The sequence below is a fragment of the Falco biarmicus genome, chromosome 12 (genome assembly GCF_023638135.1).
Source record: "Falco biarmicus isolate bFalBia1 chromosome 12, bFalBia1.pri, whole genome shotgun sequence".
Classification (NCBI taxonomy): domain Eukaryota; kingdom Metazoa; phylum Chordata; class Aves; order Falconiformes; family Falconidae; genus Falco; species Falco biarmicus.
Window position 1 is genome coordinate 29,751,699 of NC_079299.1, and position 19,723 is coordinate 29,771,421.

A 19,723-nucleotide genomic window follows, 5' to 3' on the forward strand; every position below is an offset into this window, starting at 1 on the left:
TAAGTGCTAAGGGCAAGTTTAAGATGGCATTATTAATTTCACAAAAAGAAAAAGAAAAGGTCTGTGTAGTGTATTGCTCCATGTATAGTGTAGCTCTGTGGATCAGGGTTGTTGGGTGTCTCACAGGCAGCGTGGCTGGGGTGGGCAGGTTTTGAAGTAGTCATCTGTCCCCCTTGCTGTTTCCTGTAGTAGCAGTAACTCTGTCCCTCTCTGGGTGGGCGCAGTGGCGCAGGACATCCTCATCTTGAGTGCCAGGTGGTGACTGTAGGGACACACCAGTCTGGAGGGCTTTTCAAAGCCTGACTTTAGAGAAGATGGGGAAGTAGGTGCACAACTGCTTAGAACTGCTTAAAAACGTGGGGTTGTGTAGCACAGGGCGCGTGCACAGGGGCTGTGATTGCAGCACTGCAGCTGGTTACAGCCTGCACGGGTCTGATGCTGGTCACCCATGCGTCCTGCTGAAGTGGGCAGGGAGCTGCAGGTGCTTCGGGAACCGCTGCAAGGGTACAGGTCCTACACCTCGGCTTCCACTTCAGGATCCTCCAAGGCTGTCTCTCAGCCCTGGGGAAGCTGGGTGGTGGTCGTATCTCTGTAGAGCTGGAAGCTCAGACAGCAGCAAAACTGGCAGGTAGGCAGTGTCCAGAGGGGCACATCCTACTCTGAAAGCAGGGGACTGGCAATTTGCCCTGGGATCGGGGCTGTCGCATTGGCACTCTGAACAGTACCCAAATCTACATCTCAGTTTTGTGGCTTGGCCCTGTGTACTTGTATCTCACAGATACCTTATCACACACCTGCGCAGGTGGATCCGCGGGGTAGGAATATGTGTACGTGCTTGCAAATGTACGTGTATGTGTTAAACACTGTGAGAGGCCTTGGCACTGAAATGGGAAATGCGCTTTAGAAAATTGCCTTTAATCACAGCAAAAGCTTTTCTTCTCCTTAGATGGTGACCGCCGTGTGGGTGCAGGGGGAAGGACTGGAGCTGCTTCGGCTGGTTTCTCCGTCTCTACCTGGCGTAGTGGGTGGTGAGGCACACTCCTGGGGACAGCTCGGTGATGGCTGGTCTAGGACGTGCCGTTCAAGGGCTGAATGTCATAACTTTGTGAGGAATTTTAACATAGCTTTGTTTATTACAAGCACCTTCCATCATTAACACAAACCCGAGTGGACAGACGGTGGGACCCTGCCCCCAGGAAAGCCTGCAGGGATCCTACAGCAAATCCCGCCGGCCACCCGGCTGCAAACCCAGCTGCTGCCCAGCGCGTTGCCTAAACGGGCAGATGTCAATGTTGCTCAATGTGACGAAGACCTGAACGTCTGTTTATTAACGGATAAGATGGTCAGGCTGGCGTGCAGCACGTGAGCTGGCCTGTGCAACTCCTGTGGTTTCCAACCGTACTTATCGAGGGAGGGGGCTGCATGCCCAGGGAGGGTGTTTCCTTTAATCGGTAACTTCACATGCCAATGGCAGGCAGATGTGGGGGGGCAAAGGCTTGGTTTTGTTGTAACAGCTGCTTTTGCCAGGCTAAGTGGAAGGAGTCATCTAAGGCGAGGATGAGGAGTTTGAAAAAAACATTTTGCTCCGAAGGAGTAAACATTCCCCAAGAAAGGGTAGCAAGTGGGGACCTCACAGCCACCCCCTCGGCTGTTAATTTTAACTACTCAACGTAGACGGAATCAACTCATCCCAGTATTTCCTAGCAATAAGTTTAGCTCCAGAAACCCTTCGCCAAGTCCTTTAGAAACTTCTTCTATTGTCCATCCTCTGTCCCTGAGATGCTGCGGGCAGCACGCGAGATGGTTGTGAGCTCAATTTAATGGCATCTCCCCCGCTTATCAGACTACATAGTAAACATGGCTTTTAGGGGGATTTTTTTTTTGGGGGGTAGTGCAAGGCGGGCAGTGAATGGGGAGGCCAGACACCATTGTCTGGCGAGAATGCCAGTCCCTGGGGGTGAGCACGCCTGGGCTCGCCTTCCGAATTGTCCTAGCATCAATCCCCCCTCCTTTGCGGGATTTCCTTCTCCAGCCAGGGTTTTGTTTCGGAACAAGCGTTGGTCAAACAAGCTTTTGTTTGCGGTCAGTTGCTTGGCACGCATGCAGCACTTCTGGTGGGGCACACTGAGGAAGCTGTTTTGGGGGCAGCTGCGGTGGGACTGAAAGGGAATACTGATGGAAAAAGGACGCGGGGAAATAGCTGGGTGGAAATCAATTGGGAGGATCTTACAAAGTCCGGGTGCTGCAGCTAGGTTGGGAGGGCAGGCGGGGAGTCCTTCGATCCCGCTGCCTCGCCCCGCTCGCTGCCTCGTGCTGGTTTGTGTCGCTTCCCTCCCCCCCCGCAAGGATACCCTACCTCAGATTACCAAGAAAATTGGAAAAAATATTTGCGATGACGTGTCTAAAAAGCTTTCAGGAGGAAGTCAACTAATTTATGGCAATAACAGAGTTTACAAGGAATTGTATAAGTGAGACTGACTTCTTTGTCAGCAAAAATCGCAGCAAAACCTGTTCATAGATGACATTACCTAAATGACATTACGTACGTATGTCCTTTCTTTCACATTTCCTGTAATCCTGTTACGGCATTGTCCCATTACCTCAAGCACTGTCATCTTTAAATGCTGTCAGATCTTAACTGGATGGCCAAGGACATCGGAAAAAGATCGAGGTGAAGCTGATGGCAATTTCAGACCTGCCTTATATACGGCCATCTCCCAGCCTGCCCCCAGACAGGGTGTTTTCTGATAACACCTTCAGGTAAAGTGATGACTCAAGGACTTTTACATCTTCTACGGAGCTGCTGCCCATCACCACAGCATCCAGCACCCTTTTTGGGGAACATGGGGGGTCAGGCACAGGCAGGCTGGTGGAGGTGCTGGAGGTGGCAGGTATGAGCCATGTGCTCGCCGGTGCTTGTTGGACGTGCTCCCATCCCTGAGAAATTGCAGACCTGGAGGTAAGCGGCTGGAAAATGCCTCTGTGGGATCGCAGGCAGCGCTTCCACTCCCTGTACAGCCTTTGTGGCATTAACGGCCGTTTGCAAAGCATGCCGACTGAGCTCCTCGGACTTAAGGTGCGATTAATTGCAGCATCTTGGTGTTAATTGTTTTTAACGTTATTGCTCTTTTACTGTATTATCGCTAAAACATGATGTGAAGCCAATCTCTTTTACTCCAACCGTGAATGCACCGCTGTGGTTTTTCAGAAGTGCTAGGAGATGTGGCAACAAATGGGAGGGCTGTGACTTCTGCCGTTTACCTGCTGAAATATTCAGCACTCCTAAGCCCGAGGAGTGGGAAGCGTTGGCGTCGAAGCAGTGGCCTATTTAAACTGGCAGCCCCTCTTGTCAGGTTATAATAGCGATGATGATAATTGCCAGCTCTGGGAGCAGGAACTGTCGTTTCGTTATCTCTGGGTGCAGGGCCGTGCTCTGAGGGGCTCTGGTCCCCTGTGGCGGCTGCCAGACCTGGCTGCAGTGCAAATAACGGCAGCCCTGAACCTGAAACACTTGCTGCAAACAGAAGGCTGTGGTCAGGCATGCGGGGATGTATCTGGTTGCTCATCTTTGGCCCCGTGGTCTGGTTTTCCCAAAAAGCAGAGCTGCCCTGTGGGAGACTGTATGTTGGCAGCAAGGGAAGCAACGCCGGCAGGGACCAGCCCGCGGCTGCCTGGCGTGTTGTCCTGGCTGCGTGGATGTAGAGGTGCTGCTGGCAGGTCACAGTGTGCCCTGTGTCCTCCTGTGCACCAGCATGTACAGCAGCATATGTAGGCTGACTTTGGCTAGCGTAAGCAGATGAGTGATGGAGGTCCCAGCCCCCTTATCCGGTGTATCGTCAAAGTAAGTGGGTGAAGAGCCAGAAAAGGAAGATTCATGGATGAAGAGCCTGAGAGTGGCTCTCTTCTGAATGGCAGCCACCTTCATCTGGCCCAGCGCAAGGGTGAGGCAACAGCAAGGCTCAGAGTTTAGTCTTAGTGATGCTAAAAAGCAGGGCCTGCATCCCCAGATCTTCCTGCTGAAAAATAACAGCGGAACAACCCGTGGAGTAAGGGAGCATTTGTCCCAAGAAAGGGTATCATGATATGACCATGTAGTCTGTGCAGAAGATTATTCACTTAATCAGGTGGGCTTAGGGTTTTTTTATCGCTGTCTGTTACTGGTATCTAAGTGCTAGCAGTTACAACATCTAATTGCATTTTCCTGTAGGAAAATGCTTATCTTGCTAAAAGATGGGATTCTCTGCAATCTGTTTTGTACGCTTAAAAATGACTCTTGTTTCCATTTTCTTCTCTACCATCAGTACTATCTTAATCCATCCTCTGAGACTAGTCCTCTGGTCTTATCCTCCGCCAGTCCGAGGCCCTGAGCGGGCAAAAGTCTCCACACCAGGTCTTCCCAAATGAGGGCCATCCTCACCTGCCAGTGGCTCTGCCCCCGTCTGCATGGGGGAAGGGTGACCTGCCAGATGTGCTGGAGCCATTCTCATCTCCTGTTGCATCCCACAGCCCCCAGTGGGGCTCTCCTTGGAAGGGTCTTGGTCTGGTGCTCCTAACCTGGCCATAGTCTGTGCATTGCTACCCTGTCTGGCTACGAAATTGATGCTTTTTTGGATGCTGGAGGAGAATTTTTCTCTCCTTTCTAAATCTCTTAATAACTGAAGATTGGGGTGTAAAAGCACTAACTGCACTCAGTTCACTGTGGGTTGTTTTTTTTTTTTCCAGTCATAGCTTGGCTTTTTTCCCCCTATAGGCACAGGAACCATTTATAGCTGAGGTGGGCCGAGTTTGCAACTTATTAATCTCTCCCTTGCATGTGGGTTGAAAAGAGACACCATGCCTTTATCAAAAGCCAGGCTAGCACAAAAGCCTATGCAAAATCATCATCAAATCCTATTAGAGGTGGAAAATATCTCTTAGATCATCTCATTCATTTCCCTGCCAATGCTAGACTGTTCCTGAGAGTTAATTTTCTAGTGTCTGCCGCCAACTCCCTGTGTGACTGCAGGTCTGTCATCTTGCCTTTGGGTTGTCACTGTAACTTCCACTCATTTCCTTGCATTTCCAAACAAGCCTCTTTTTTTTTTGATGCTCGCCGGTGTCAGTATTTGCCCTGTATTACATATTATCAGTGGTTTCTGCTCGGAGAGCATCACCAGACCTTGCTCGCAGCTGGGAAAGGCATCCCCGTGGGATGTACGTGCTGGGTGCCCATGGGAGCTTGGGCAGTGCTGTCCCCTGGCCAGGGACTCTGTTCCCTGCAGCCACTGCTGCCTGCCATAGGTATTGGGGAAACGAGCATCTCAAAGGGACGTTTCTGTCCCACCATCACGGCTGTGGGTTCAGTGTGAGCAGGTCGTCCGCCGCAAAGCACTTCTCCCAAGCTCTGCTGGCGCTGCTGTCGATAAACTCTCCGGAGTCCTGGGCTGGCTGTGACATCCATTCGGCAGGGGAAAAAAATAATACTACTACTAATTCAAAGCTGGAGCTATTTATAGCATTAAGCAAATGCAGATTTCATGAGGGATCATTTCAGAGGAGGAAATGGCGTGTAGGAGTGGAGTAACCTTACTTGTAGCTTCCCACCGGCGCTGGTGGTGGTGATTGAATTCCCTGACACGGTAAGGGTCTGGGCAGCCGTGCCAGCACCAGGAAGGTCAGTCCGGCAACTGTCACCCAGAAAGCATCAAAAGCATGAGCTGTCGATAGCGACCCGCATTTGCAGAAAATCTGAGGGCTTTCTAATTAACTGAGGATCTCTAAATTAGAGTGAAGCCGCTCGACAAGCCCCCTCATACGCCTTAAGTGTCAGGGCTCGGCTGATCGCTGCATCTAACAAGCGGCTGATTTTTAACAGTAGCTCTGAGACTCAATCAGCTCCTAATGGCTCCGTTTCAAAACGTTTCAGTGCTTTTTTCATCTCTTACTCTGGAATTTATGCTCTTTGTTCCCTGCTCAAATATTCTGGTGCTTTTCCTTAATTTCAGGCTTCTGCTTTGCGACGGCTCCTCTGCCCTAACTAGGCAGCTCATCGCTTGCCTTTCCCCACACGCAATCCTCTCCCGCGGCCGCTCGCTCTGCTTTCTAATCAGTAAGTTTCAGAAATTCCCCCTTTCTCTCCCCCTGACATATAGGCAGTGCTGCGGGGTCCGGAATTTCATAATTAGAAGGAAACCCACGTTTAAACAGGCCCCTGTGTAACAGCAGCTGAAAAGTGGTTCTATTTCAGCTTTAAAACCTCCTCCCTTTAAGACAGCGAATGCAGTTTGTGAATGCACCTGATCTTGACCTCCCTCCTGCTGCTTTTATGCAGTGCTGCAGATTTGAGCGCTGGTGCTCCTGATTTACACCATTGCAGATGAGACCAAACCCTCATTTCGGCTGCATTCACAGCGGAGTAAGAATATGCACATTTCAACTGAGGGCTTTGAGGTGCTGGGAAAATGATGGGGGGGGGGGTGGTGGGGGTGGATCTTTCCCAACGTGTAACTCCTGTCGCCGGTAATGAGACCCATGCGAGGCATCCCTGGGAAGGCTGTAGGATAAAATCCCATGTAAGCAGTGATTAGGAACAGATAAATTCCACTCAGGAAGGTAAAGAGTTAATCATCAACTCTTTAAGACTTCTCCGTGTGTGTTTATGTTCAGTGGCTTATCCATATCTTGGCAATTATTCACATGAAATAGAATATAAATCCCGCTACCTAATTTTTCTTCGAAAAATTTCACAAGGTAATCAAAACCCAAAGTGCATATTCTATTCCGGTGGTTTTATCAGTAAATCAAATTTTTATCATTTATCAGCAAAAGTTAGATTTAAGCATCCTCACTGTAATGTTTGAAAGATGAACATTTGTTTCAGCGGGTACTGTGCCAATCAATAATCTTCCAGCTTGACTCAGCTATCAATTATTGCTGCAATTATTTGTCTAGTTGGATATTTAAAATGTCATCAGAAAGAGATGATTACATATTCCAGAAAGCAAGGCACTGTATAATCAGATGAACTGAATCCAGTTAAATGTAGTGTGGTACTAACCTGTCCTTCAAAGCTGAATTCTGCAGCGGCGACTGAAACAACAGCTTTCTGCATTATTGTAAGGAAACAGATCTTAACCTTGGAACAGTGCGTGTTATTGGGGTCGGGTAATACTCGGCGAGAGGAGACCTTGCAAGCCTGGAAATTGAATCAACCTTACTGACAAAAAGGAGGGAGTTGGTGGTTTGGTTTTTTTTTTTTTTGGTTTCTTTTGGGTGGTTTTTTTTTGGAGGGGTGGGGGGGATGACTGGTTTTGTTGGATTTCATCTGCAAATCTATAAATAAGAAAATCACTCTTTTATCTGCCTTCCTGGGAATTTAAACTCCTGAGCTCGAAGCGCCAAATTTTTGTATGCCCTTTTTGCATTCCTTGACTTGATGTATGTATGGTAAATACTCTCGGTGCCCCGAGAACGCAATAAAGCTGTAGCAATTCTTGCAAGTCTTCCATCCTCCAAACTCCAGATATTCGGAGTATTATATCATTTTCAACTTCAAGGATATCTCAGCGATGGAGAGGAGACAGGATAAAACTGGAGGAGACTGGACAACTTTACGACACCTTTTGGTCCTATTTGCAAAGCAGGGAGGGGAAAATACATATATTATCGATTCTACTAATACTCGCTTGCGCAAGTTATGAAACTAAACGTCGTAGGATCTGGTTCAGCACTTGCTGTGCTTGCAACTCTGTGGTGACATTGAACTTGTTCAGGGACAGAATAAACCTTTGCCTTCCTGGCAGATGATTTGCAGATGGAGGTGTCGCTTGGGGGGACCTGCAGTTCCCCTGACCCACTTTGTCAGGATGGTTTGCTGCTAGCTAAATATCATTAATTTGAAAGCAAGAGGAAAGCAAGCCAAAGGGGAAGGCTGGGAAGGAGGAGAGACTGAAGAGGATCAATTTTGGGAAGGAAAAGGTGGAATAAGGCTCTTGAGGAAAGCGTCCCCAAGCCCATCACTTGGCTGAGGACTGGGGCTTTTTGGCTCCACTAAAACCATGCCCAGCATGTGTGGGAGCAGGGATGCTGTAGGATGGAGAAGGGACCTTGGCAGTGCCTGGCTGGTGAAAGGGGCCAACGGGGACTTGCAGGGACCACCACATCTCTGCAAGACGATGCTTTAAGTGTATGTGCTTTACGGAGCCAGGCACGTCAAACAGAGATGCTAATATTTGAAATGCAGCAAAAATAAAGCAAACCCACAGGTGATAAGGAGACTTGACTGCCTGGCCATGCCCTGGCAGCTATGTGCTTGGTGGTGAGCCGCAGTGGGAAGGTGCTGGCCCCCATTTCTCCCTGGAAGAGGGCTCCCAGCGATTTCAAAACACCAGCGTGCCTCAGTCTCTCCAGGAGTGCCTTGTGCGGTAGAGCTGCTGTGTCCTCCAGCGAGGTCCCACAGTGCTAATCGGGTCACCAAGCATTAGCTGGTGAGCCCTTCTCAGGAAAGCAGCAGCCTGGCGTTGGGTCTGAGATTCTCTCTGTATGTAAGAGATCTGCTTGTGTACAGTGCATTGCAGAGCAGCATCCATGATGCACACTCGCCCATGCTGGGTACCGGCTGCAAGGCCGAAGCTGCGATATAAACTGGGATAAGCACCCCATCGGCAGCCTCTGCCAGGGCTCGGGGGTTTCATGCTGCGTGTCGCCCCACGCTGGCAGGGGTGACCTGAGATGTCATGCTAGGGCATCTCCTTTCTCTCCTTTGCAAGAAACCTTTTGAAGCGTACTCTGCCTTTTCTTCAGATGCCACCAGCAAGGAAGAAAACTGTAGAAAAGGAAATAATTAATCACATAGGCGTATGAGAACGAATAAAATGTTTTGGAAGCTCTCTGTAGCTGTGTAATTGCAACACTGCATTTTAGAAGTGAATTGTTGACTTGATTGTCCCCAGCAGCCACTGGGTAAACACATAATGACAGACCATTAGGGCAAGGTGTCAGTTTGCTGGATTGTCAGGTTGGGCTTTGGAAAGGGCTTTGATGCTCTTTACGGGGCGGTGCTTAGATGAGGCTTGGTCCTTGCTGGGTCAGAGCCCAGGTGGACCTTCCAGCAGGGGACATACCTGGTGCCAGGCAGGTCCAGAGGAGCTGATTTAGCAGGTGTCATCCCAGCGATGCCACTCATGTTTGAGTCCCTTGAGTTACAAACCCTGGGCCTGCAGCCAGGAGAGGCAGTCCAGGAGAGGTGGGTGGGGAAGCCTGTGTGCCTGGGACGTGGTTACTTTGCTAATGGTATTTTTGGAGAAATGAGATGGTATCAGCGAGGAGTTCCTCCTGTGGGGCTGACAACACCATGTAGTTTGCCCTTTAGGTCCCACCACTGGTGTTTGAAGCTAGTGGAGCTGCTACCCATGTGATGCTGCAGTCTGCATCGCCTCTATTTCTCCATCCCTTTCTCCATCCCTGTAGTGTTAGTGTGTAGGGTGCATACATGTGCGTGATCAGGTCTTCTTTGCTTGAGGGCTTTCTTTTTAAAACTTCATTCAAAGCCAGATTTCAAGCACAGCATTATTTTCTGATGGCAGGTTTCTTCTGTTCCTTGCTAATTAAGACGCAACAGATTTCCACCCCCCTTAAGTTTTCAAAAAGCACAAAATCAGTCGTAGCCTGATACCTTACTTGCCAAGTTGGAGCTCGAAGCAGGTTTTCCTGGTGGCCAAATCATAATTGCCTTGAAAATGGTGACAGACATTGTGGTCAGGCCGGTATGCCTGGCAGTGCTGGCATGCTCCGATGGGACCCCAGCACCCCACGCCTCCCATCCATTTTATTGCTTGTTGTTAATGAAATATTCTTCTGTGGGGAAAATCTAGGTGTTACGGGTTTGGTTCTGCCTAGAAGAATAAGCAAATACAGAAAATACGTTGAGGCTGCAACCTATGGTCTTCCATGAAGCATGCACTTCTGCAAGGGCCAGATACTGCTCAGGGTTCTGAGGAGCCTGGCCGCCGGGCTGTGGATGGAGCTCCTCCTGCTCTCGCCTGTGTCCCCCGCGAGGATGCTGCACCTTTGCTCTTCTGCAGGGAGAAACTGGCCTCCCTCTTTCCATCGCATCCCACTCACTCTTTCCTGGGGCCCAAAAAACTGTTCTGTGGAAACCTGAGCAGTGCTGCAAAACCCAATGAAAACTTGGCTTTGGGAGAAAAAGGTGAATTCCTGAAGTTCCTAACACCAGTCTAAATATTTGAATGGCAAGGTAATGCCAGCTGTAGCTTTATTTTTATTGTTGCTTTTGCTTGGGTTTCTGTTTGAAGTTTGGATCGTGGTGTTAGCATTTTGGCCCCGTTCTTCTTTAAAATAAGGGCTTTTAAGAGGGGGTGTAATGAAAAAATAGCATTATTGATACTCGGTTTAGGAAACTTTCTGCCACTTTTATTAAAATTATTTCAGGGAGTTTGACTTTGAGGGAAAAATAATTATTTTCAGGTCTATCAGTAAGTCTTTTATCAAGAAGCCATAGATAAGGAAAGGCTGGTAAAGATGGCAGATGGGGGTGTGAAGGTCCCACAAAGCAAAACATCTTCTAGATTTTTGGCATTTTCACAACTAAGCTGGTCCCAGGACCCACCATCAGGCCTATTCATAAACAATGTGGACTTGATCTGCAGACCTTTATTTTTCAAATGCACAACAGCAGTGGTGCTTCTCATTTCACAAGCAATGCTGTGTCGTTTCCTAAAGAGTTTTGGGGACGTTGTCCTTTTAGTGTTTCTGAATCCAGTTCATCCAATCATAAAGAGAAAAGATTAGAGAGAAAGTACCCTGTTGTACATAAATGCAGCTACTGCTGTTATTTATTATTATTGTAATTATTATGACAACAACAGCGACAATGCTGATGCTAACAGTGCTAACAGCTACTTATAGTTGGTTAATGACGGACCAGGTTAATAACGTGCCTTATGCAATCTGGAGAATCAGGAGGAAGAATTAGTGCAAGAAGGAAAGAGTATGTTTGGACAGTTACAGTTCCGCATCTAAACTGATGCTGCTGACTACCAGGAAAAGGTGAGTCACGACAAAGCAGCTATTTCTTACCAAGGGAGAAGTGGGCTGCTGCAGGCGTGGAGTGGACCCACTGATCTCCCGGCCCTGCGATGCTTCCCGTGTCCCAACTGTTTCACTTCTCTAGTTTTCAGTTGAAAGGAATTTCAACAGTACGGATTTCTGAGGGAGTAAGAGAGAGAGAGAGAGGGGGAAAAAAGAGTTATTTGACAAGCCAGATGGAGAAGAACTGAATCAAGTACAAGTGGTAACAATTAATTCAATTTTTTTTCTTCCCCCCTTTAAATACCATAACAACTCCAAATTTATCAGTCCAAAAATCAAGCAGTCAGTTGACATTAGAGCTGAATAAAGAAGTTCCTGGGTTTGGCTCAGGGTGTTCCTCTGATAATTGGTGGCAAGCAGAGGAGAGAGTAGCACCGCGGGTTGCAGGTGTTCAGGCCACTTTTAACTTGTTCTCTGCAGTTTGATAGCAAAAGGTGTGTACGTGCCCTGTAGGTGCAGTAGCCCAGTAAAGACACCTTGGCTTTTGGGGTGTTTTGGGGAAGGTGCAGGAGAACACAGGAGCTAAGCCACCAGGGCTGGTGATGCTGGCTTGTGGCGAGATGCTGCTGGGAACAAGGGCTGGACCATCCAGGCAGTGAGGGCCAGATCCTGGTCTGCTCGGAGATCTCTGCCGCAGGGCTTTCTCCAGGGGCGTAAATGTGCAGCTGTGAATGTAATCCTTGAGAACACCGTTGGCTTACGCCGCCGTTCAGTTTGTGAAAACACCAGGAAAAGTGGGGTGTCTCTAATACGGCGTGTTTGTGTGCAGCCACTGCCATGCCCTGTAGTATAATACATGTTACACGAATATCTTGCTCCTTAATGTGGTGGTCCTTCCCCGACACCGTCCTGTGCTACTGCGGGGCTGCCTGTTTCGGGTAGGGACACCGAGAGGATGCTGCATGTGGTGTTTCAGCACTTCTGTAAAGTGCCGGTGTGTCCGGTGAGCAGCTTTCCTGGATCCAGCCCTGACTTTTGAGAAACGAAGCAAGCTCTTCCAAAGCACATTGGCACACTCGTGCAGATTATTCCATTACTCACTTGGCAATGCCTGAACTTGCATGCCTCGCTCCAGAATTATTTTTTTTTCCCTCCCAGCAGTGGCATCTAGCTGACAGCTTCTCCTCCCAGCTGGTCTTCTCCCCAGCATCTTGTCTGGCTTTGCTGCTGGTGGCTGTGGACGTGGCTGTGGGTCTTGCTCAGAGCCAGCTATATTCTGCCTTTCAGTGCACTGGGTGTTATCTGTGAGCGCAGTACAGAAGAGCCAGCTTTTTTTTTTTTTTTTTTTTAAATATGAAAAAAGCCCCTTAATGCTGAAAGCAGCCATCTCTTCATATTTTACTGAGTAATTGTGCCAACTGCCCTTAAAGGCACTCAAATGCCAATATCCATCCCACTCATTTGCTAACATTTTTCGGATCAGAAGCTAAATCTGTCACTCCTGTGTCACTGGTTAAATCACTTCTTTTGGGGGCATGGCAGGCAAGAGCTGTTCTGCTGCTTTTTTTTTTAAGGCAGGAGCCAGTAACTTGAGAAACACTAAACATTTGTGCTGTAGTGAAATGCTGTGCCCTGTCGCTAGTCCTTTGCTGGCCAAGGTGTAGAAAAGGAGTAAATACGTGACGGTAGGTGAGACTTCGCTGGGTGAGACCCGTCAGGTTTCATACTGGCCCCACGTTTGTATTTGGTACGTGGTATCCCCATGTCATTTTCCTAAAGGGGTAATTTCCCAAATATGAAGAAAATGAGCAGTATAATTGACTGGGAGGAAAAACGTACACGCGAAAATGTGAATGGCAATTGGAAGCTATTTGTAAAGAGTTGATGAGCTGTCCAGGAAGGAGAGGGCAACTTTGGCCCAAATCCAAAACCCACTTCACCCGCTTCAGTGGTGAGATGAGAACAGCAATTAGATATTAAAAAAATCAATATGTGACAATTAAAAAAATGGAAAATAGATAGCAATTAATCACAGTGAGGAACCATGGTGGGTAGAGAACCGGTCAGGGGAGCTGAAGGTGCCGAGGAAGACTCATGTGTGACACTGATGGGGAGAAGAGGAGAGTTTCTCAGGGAGAGTTCTTCCTGGGGAAAAGAGACACCCTGGTAGTGATGGATGGAAGGAGTGAGGTAGAAATTTTTAATAAATATTTCTGCTGTAGGCCTGGAAAGCATCAGTGTTATGTTTCTGTATCATAGGTGGGTGATGTTTTTTCTAGCTCATTAGTAGCCAGGGAGGATTTTGTAGAAGGTCCAATGGAGATAAAATGTTTTTTAAATGAAAAGGTCCTGACAGCTTGCACCCAAGAATCCCTGAAGAGTTGACACATGATGCTGGTTTTTAATGAAGCTTACGGACTGGGGAAATGCCGTCAGGAGCTGGTCAGGGTAACTGTGGGAGAGTTGGCAACACTTTGCCTATCTCTTCTGGGCAAAATAATGAAAAGCCAATATAAGATTCAATTGATAAAGAATTAAAGGACAGAAATATAATTCATGCCACTCAACTTAAATTTATGGAATATAGATTTTTGTCAAATAAACCTGATTTCATTCTTCCAGATGACAACTTTGGTTGATAAATGTAGATGGAATAGACTCAGCAAGGCGCTGCGTGCGGCACTGTGTGGCGTTGCGTATAGGAACAGCGAGCACCGGGCGGTACCACTAGCACGGGCAATTCAGAGCCTGCTGACGGGTTTGGGAACGTGGGGGCTTAGCTGGAGAAGTGTTGGTGGATGGGAGAGGTCAGCGGGGGCTGCTGGGAGCCGCAGCGGTGGGTTGCACTTTGTCGGTGATTTAGAAATGAATACGCAGTTGCGGTTGATCAGTGTTGTGGATAAAGCAAAGGTGGGTGGACGGCTGAAGAGCAACAGGGCTGGATTTACGGGGTGTCTGGACAGATCGTCAAGCAGGGTGTGTTGAGAGCACGGTTGGCTGCAGCCTGCCATGGTCCTTGGCTAGAAGAGCGGAATCGGGGCCGTGCTTACAGAGCCGGGGTGCGGTACCCAGAAGGCAGCAGCTCTGTGGGAGGCTTAGAGGGAAACCAACTCTTTCCCAGCCTGATGCCGGGGTGAGAAGGGCTAGGCTGGTCCTTGAGTAGTGGGAGAGGTTGGAGGGGTGACTTCAGGATGGAAAAATAACTACATTTTGAAGTGTGCCTTGATTTCTGGGTGCGCAAGTACACTTGGGGGGGTGTGTGCGGGGCACATTGCGTACCAAAGGGCTTTCCAGTGTATCAACCAGAAAAAAACCCCAAACCCTCAAGAGAAAAAGAGAACACGTAGAGATTAGAACCAGAGAAATTCAGGTGGACCCCAGTTACCTGTCTGTGATTGTGGCTACTTGGGGGAACTGTCTGCGGTGGCAAGCAGTGGGTGCTCTCTTGTGTCTTCTGCGCTGGTTTGAATGGTTTGCACTGGGATTTCATGCTTTGCCCTAAAGACCGTTTGCAGGGCTGGAGGATATTGTGTTTTACCCAAAGACATTGTGTTGGTCATGGTGTGGGACAAGTGAGCGACACATACTGCAGGAAGGGTCAGAGAGCGAGAGCTGATGCTCCCGTTCTGCCTTAAATTCCTCAGTGTGAAGCAGCTTGGGATGTGAGCTCCAGCCCCGCTGTCAGTGCCTGAGGAGGGCTGGTTCAACGGTGACCCGCCTCGCATCTCGATCTAGGGGATTCCTGTTAGCCTCCTGGAAATCGGCCCGAAGGCCCGATGGCATTGCAATGCTGCTTTGGATAACGCATCCCATCACATTGCCCCGGTGGACGATGAGGCGTGAAGAGCCCTGTGGGACCTTCTTCAGCTCCGTCCTTGACCAGCACCAGCTACTGCACCTCCCTGCTGTGCTTTCCTTGCTTGCCCGTGGTCTTGCCCAGATGCTTTAGCTGGGAAGGCCGTGTGGACGCAGAGGGTGGCCCATAGCTAGGAGACATCAGCGGATCAACAGCCTTCGGCTCCTACAGTCCTGGCTGGCTTTTGGGGGACCCAAACACGATGGTGGCGATGGTGGTGGGACAGGAGGAAGGAAAGGCGAGTACCCTTCCAAAAAGCAGGGGTTGCTGTAGCGGGCTAAAGACCTGTCTCGCTGTTGGCCGGCAACACGTGGGTTAGTGCCGTATTTCTTGCAGTTTGGCAAGGCTGCATCAGACTGGAACGTATCTCTAGGTGGTGATATGGTCAGTCAATAGCCTTCATAATTAATCAAGCACTAATAGACAAATTAGAAATCGCTTCTCTTCAAAGCAGGGGGTGGAGGCAAATGGCTGGTGGATTTTAACTGTTTCGCTGCTTTATTTTATTGCCTGGTTTTACATTGCTCCCTTGGAAATGGTGGGTTGTTTAGGGAAGTTTTGTACATAAACATGATTTTAAATTTAAATTATTATCTTGATTACCAAACGTGGATGGTGAATTGAAAACTTGTTTTTCAGGCAAGCAAATGAAGAATAATATTACATTTTACACTCCACTAAATCAATGTAGCCCTAATTTTGCCATGCAGGAAATCAATTCCGGTCTTTATAACAGTCGAAGATGTTATGAACAAAGTAATTTCGCAAATTATGGCAAGTAACACGTTTATTGATGACTGTAGTTTAGGAATTTAGAATTTGTGAGAGCTGTAATATAATAAGGCTGTACTGGCAGGAGCTGAGTGAAATACAGATTATACGGTGAAACTGTAATGCATCATTTGCTATTAGTGGACTGGTAATAATTACCAGTTTCAAAGCAGCTTTTTCCATGTAATCTTTAGTCTCAGTTGTAACAGCCCTTCTCATTGACATTATGATTACACGAGCTGCCCTTATGATCTAGAATATCTAGTTGATGGGAATACTAAAATGTGGTAGCGAACACTCGATGTTGTATCCTCATTATAAGATAAAATGCTATTTTCTCTGACCTGATCTATAAGGTAGAGAGGCGAGGTAGCGTTACATTGTTAGCTCCTACCGTGGTGTTAAAAACTTGCACTTCATTACGGTGAAGCAAGATGAAATTTTCCCATTTAAGATTTTTTTCCAAGCTCATAAATGAGCATAGGAATGTGCAAGTCCAATTGAATTTCCCTCTAATTTCAGCAGATTTAAGTGTTTATCTGCGCTCGCATGCCTGGCACATCCTAAACACTGCAGCGCATTATATTCCGATGCCGGCTTCAGGATGAAATGTTAAATATTATTCCAAGGGCTTTTAAAGTGATTAAAGTGTTAAATGCCTGCTGTAGATGATAGAGTCTTGTTTTACTTGCCCGATTCAGCTTCTCGGGCCAAACGTAGAATAACCACAGAGCCGGGAGGCAGGGAGGAGAGCTGCGGCGGGGCACTACAGCCAGCGCTTCGGGCTGCCTGCCTGCCTCTGGTATCCCCGCATCATCCTTCGGCTCGCCCGAGAAGGAAAACGCCTGTGCGAAGCTTTTCCTCCCCTCCTCCCAGTGAGATGGGAAACAAGACGGGTACAGATGAAGCGACGTTTTCTTTCCAAATCTGCCTCATTTGTTTTTTCTTTCCCTTTTCTTCATATTAGGCAAATAGGGGAAACCTAATGGGGGCAACTCGCAGTGCAGCACGGAAAGATGTTTACCCAGGAGTGGTGCCTATGGAGCAGATACCTTGTAATGTAAATGTTGGGTCAGGGCAGGAGTGCGTGGCGCAGGCAGGTATCACCCCAGGCACTGATGCCCTTGGAGGGCTCCTGGTTTATTCCTCAGCAAACCTCAAGATCATGTTTATTTTTTTAAATATCACTAAACAGAAACTCTGTGAGAACTGCTGGGCAGGGCTGGAAATGAATTTTTATTCTCCTTGTAGCTTAGGTTTCAGTTTATCAGCATTTAGCAAAAAACATCCATATGGGGGTGGAAGAGAATTATTCTCAAAATTGCAGTGATGGATAAAAGCGCACTCACCTTTGCCATATCTCACGCCACTCTTTTCTCGTGGGCGGCCCTCAAAAAGTTATCCATCCCCCTTGTTTTGCCATATATTAGAAGGGGCTGCTTTCGGCTGTCATTATTAGCTGGCTTTTTGTTTAGTTATTTATTAGTTGGTTGCTCTTTTATAATGTCCGTGTTATCTCCAAAAATAAATTATCACGAAATAGAGTTAGCTTGCTACTTGCCAAAGTGGCATTTACCGTCCTCAGCTTCTTTTCAGTGCAAGAGAAATAATGTGGCTCCGGCAGGGCGCTCGGCCAGGCCTCCTGGCCACCTTCCAGCTCTTTTTCTGGCGGAGCTGCTGCTCTCCCTGCCTTCCCCTCTCCCTGTCCCATGTGCCGTTTCATTTAATCTTTTTTTTCTCTTTCTCCTTTTCTTTTTTTTTCTCTCCTTTTTTTTTCTTTCTTTTGCCCCAGAGCCAAATCTCAGCTAAGGAGCAGGAGATAACTGCCTGATTTTGTGCACGTTGTTAGTCTTTCAAAATAAGGAGTAGGCTAATAATCTGGTGATGAGCTTGCTAGCAGTTGTGATGCTTTGGGTTGCTCCTTTGATCCGATGTACCTGCTTTCCTGGAGTGCTTTTCAGAAGGGGATATATTTATTTTGCATTTATCTATCTATCTATGTATCTACTCCCCAGTCCAAATATTAGCAGCCTCTTGCAGCAAAAAGTCTGTGGAGTTGTAGCTGGCATCGACTGACTTTAACATCTCTCTATTTTTTTTATTTATTTTTTTTTAGCATCTTTTTTGCTGCAGTTACCTGCCAGGGTTCGCTTTTGAACCCAGGGCTGGGGACGGTGGGAGGAGGCGGGCGTGCTTCGGGTGGGTTTGGAGCTCCCCGTCGCGCCCCTCGCCTCCTCCCGTCCCCTGTCCCCTGCCTGCAGCCGAGCTGGGCCGTCCCTTCCCCAGCTCCCAGCTGAGCCTCCTGGAGGAGCGGAGCTTGGGCGGGGAGGCGAGCTCTCGCCCGCCGGCGGACGGCCGGAGATTGACGCTGCTTGTTGTGTTATTTTGCAGGTAAAGATGAGCCCAGCAGCTACACGTGTACGACTTGTAAACAGCCTTTCAACAGCGCCTGGTTCCTCTTGCAGCACGCACAGAACACGCACGGCTTACGGATCTACTTAGAAAGCGAGCACGGCAGCCCCCTGACGCCACGGGTTGGTATCCCAACAGGACTAGGTGCAGAGTGCCCTTCCCAGCCACCTCTCCACGGGATTCACATTGCAGACAATAACCCTTTTAACCTGCTCAGAATACCCGGCTCGGTCTCGAGGGAGGCGTCGGGGCTGGGAGAAGGGCGTTTCCCACCCACGCCGCCCCTCTTTAGCCCTCCCCCGAGGCACCATTTGGATCCGCATCGCATTGAGCGCCTGGGTGCGGAAGAAATGGCTCTGGCCACCCATCACCCTAGTGCCTTTGACAGGGTGCTGCGACTGAACCCCATGGCGATGGAGCCCCCCGCTATGGATTTCTCCCGGAGGCTGCGGGAGCTGGCCGGCAACACCTCCAGCCCACCCTTGTCCCCGAGCCGGCCCAGCCCTATGCAAAGGTTGCTGCAGCCCTTCCAGCCCGGCAGCAAGCCCCCGTTCCTGGCCACACCGCCCCTTCCTCCTCTGCAGTCCGCTCCTCCTCCCTCCCAGCCGCCCATGAAGTCCAAGTCCTGCGAGTTCTGCGGGAAGACCTTCAAGTTTCAGAGCAACTTGGTGGTCCACCGCCGGAGCCACACCGGGGAGAAGCCCTACAAGTGCAACCTCTGTGACCACGCCTGCACGCAGGCCAGCAAGCTGAAGCGCCACATGAAGACCCACATGCACAAGTCCTCCCCCATGACGGTGAAGTCGGATGACGGGCTCTCCACCGCCAGCTCCCCTGAGCCAGGCACCAGCGACCTGGTGGGCAGCGCCAGCAGCGCTCTCAAGTCCGTGGTGGCCAAGTTCAAGAGCGAGAATGACCCCAACATGATCCCCGAGAATGGGGATGAGGAAGAGGAGGAAGAGGAGGAGGAGGAGGAGGAGGAGGAGGAAGAAGAGGAGGAGGACTTGAACGAGAGTGACCGGCCGGACTACGGCTTCGGGATGAGCCTGGAGGCGGCCCGCCACCACGAGAACAACTCGCGGGCTGGCGAGGAGAGCCGGTCGATGCCGGACGTCATGCAGGGCATGGTCTTGAGCTCCATGCAGCACTTCAGCGAGGCCTTCCACCAGGTCCTGGGGGAGAAACACAAGCGGGGCCACCTCCCCGAGCCCGAGGTGCACAGGGACACTTGCGACGAAGACTCGGTGGCCGGCGAGTCTGACCGCATTGACGAGGGGGCTGTCAACGGCCGGGGCTGCTCCCCGGGGGAGTCCGCCTCGGGAGGCCTGTCCAAAAAGCTGCTGCTGGGTAGCCCCAGCTCCCTGAGCCCCTTCTCCAAACGCATCAAGCTGGAGAAGGAGTTCGACCTGCCGGCCGCCGCCATGCCCAACACCGAGAACGTTTACTCCCAGTGGCTGGCGGGCTACGCCGCCTCCCGGCAGCTGAAGGACCCCTTCCTCAGCTTCGGCGACTCCCGACAATCGCCCTTCGCCTCCTCCTCCGAGCACTCCTCGGAGAATGGCAGCCTGCGCTTCTCCACGCCGCCGGGCGAGCTGGACGGAGGGATCTCAGGCCGCAGCGGCACGGGAAGCGGAGGGAGCACGCCCCATATTAGTG

General features: G+C 49.5%; 1 protein-coding gene across 8 annotated transcripts in view; it reads left to right on the plus strand.

Annotated features, from left to right (window-relative positions):
• BCL11A (BCL11 transcription factor A) overlaps positions 1-19,723 on the plus strand; it is a 75,091-nt gene that overhangs the window by 45,871 nt on the left and 9,497 nt on the right. For 7 of the 8 annotated variants that reach the window (XM_056356837.1, XM_056356835.1, XM_056356833.1 and 4 more), the window contains exon 3: positions 18,047-19,723. This exon is cut by the window's right edge. In XM_056356837.1, the coding sequence (XP_056212812.1) occupies positions 18,047-19,723 (1,677 nt within the window). The remainder of the gene's footprint in view (positions 1-18,046) is intronic. The other variant, XM_056356836.1, reaches the window with a different exon arrangement.